This window comes from Chinchilla lanigera, unplaced genomic scaffold (genome assembly GCF_000276665.1).
Source record: "Chinchilla lanigera isolate Chin_1 unplaced genomic scaffold, ChiLan1.0 scaffold00032, whole genome shotgun sequence".
Lineage (NCBI taxonomy): Eukaryota > Metazoa > Chordata > Mammalia > Rodentia > Chinchillidae > Chinchilla > Chinchilla lanigera.
The window spans coordinates 15,842,201-15,843,662 of NW_004955433.1; the positions used below are offsets into that span (position 1 = coordinate 15,842,201).

Consider the following 1,462-nt stretch of genomic DNA (forward strand, 5'->3'; position numbering starts at 1 on the left):
TTTTTTTTTTTTTTTTTTTTTTTTTTTTTTTGGTACCAGGAATCAAACTCAGGACCTTGAGCTTGCCAGGCAGGCATTGTGCTGCTGAGCTATTTACCTGGCTCCTGGGACTTTGTTATTTAAATAACATCAGTGGGCTCTGGAGAAGAGGAGTGATCTCAGTGATCTCCAGTTGTTCCACACTGGGCCTGGGTTGACTCACTAGAGTGATTTAGGTGAGGAGAAATATTAATGTGATTTGTGAATTAGATACAGGAAATGGTTGGATATGGGCTTGCATCATCACGATTGTATAACAAAGGCATGTTGGCAGGGGCTAGTGTTTTGCTATCTCTGTAAATTACCTAGCCCTGGAGAGGCAATTCCTCCGTGCATCCCCGAAGCCCCAAGATGACAAAGCATCATAAAATACAGAAGACAGTGTCAGTGTTGGGACTTAGGAGGATGCTGGTATTGGGCCAGACTTTTCCTCCTAAATTAAGCAATTCTTGGCTCTTATGGTGCCAAGCAAGCTCAAAGTATGCCTATTTGAGGATTCAAGTGTAGATAAGCAGAGTATTGTGTAGAGCTGCTCCATTCCTGGTCCTTGATCTGAAAATCAACCCAGCAATAGGTGCATCTTCTTGATCTACTGCCTTATCCCAAAATAAGCTAGATAAATTCTGAATTTGGAACACAGCTGCACAACAGCAATTTATGTGTCAGCACAATGTACTCTGGATGGCCAATTTAGCTATAATTGTGATGGTGTCACAACAAAAGAGACATTGTCAACATGGGAGAACTGGATCGAAGAGATATTTATTCAGGCCTGGTGCAGATGATACATAATGCCTTCATTTAAAACCCCCACGTGTTGCAAAACATTTTCAATTTCATATAAACATTTAAAGGACCATATGTACATAATCTGGTATGAACGACGCTGCAGCTCAACTGGCGGCCCAACTTCCAGGTAAAGTTCCGGCGCGAGGCTGCAGGAAGAGGGAGGGGAACTTCCGGCGGACGCACCCTGCCCTGCTGTCTCCCAGGACCTCATTCGCAGACTTTGTCGATTGCTTCTGTCTGGCTAGTGGCGGGCCCGCTCCGATCGACTGCTCGAGTCTGGCCTCTCCCCGAGCGCGGGAAAATGAATTTCACCCAGCCGGGCGGCCTCAGCTCGCTCCTGGACTCTGAGGATCCTGCTCAGCCTCACGCTCCTCCGGGTTCCACTCGAATCACACGAAATAGGCGGAGGAGCTCGGGTCGCCTCCATGTCCGAGGCTTATTTCCGGGTGGAGTCGGGCGCGCTGGGACCTGAGGAGAACTTTCTCTCCCTGGACGACATCTTGATGTCCCACGAGAAGCTGCCGGTGCGCACGGAGACGCCCATGCCGCGCCTGGGCACCTTCTTCCCGGAGTGGGGCGCGGGCGCCGGGCCGGACCGCGCGCTGCCGCAGGTGGGGCCCGGCCTCGCGCGTTT

At 50.3% G+C, this 1,462-nt stretch overlaps 1 protein-coding gene across 1 annotated transcript in view; it reads left to right on the plus strand.

Annotated features, from left to right (window-relative positions):
* Positions 1-824: 824 nt before the first annotated feature.
* The window catches only part of Gins3 (GINS complex subunit 3 (Psf3 homolog)), a 21,918-nt gene continuing 21,280 nt past the window's right edge, over positions 825-1,462 (plus strand). The window contains exon 1 of the mRNA XM_005388439.2: positions 825-1,439. Coding sequence (XP_005388496.1) covers positions 1,254-1,439 — 186 coding nt within the window. The 5' untranslated portion in view covers positions 825-1,253. The remainder of the gene's footprint in view (positions 1,440-1,462) is intronic.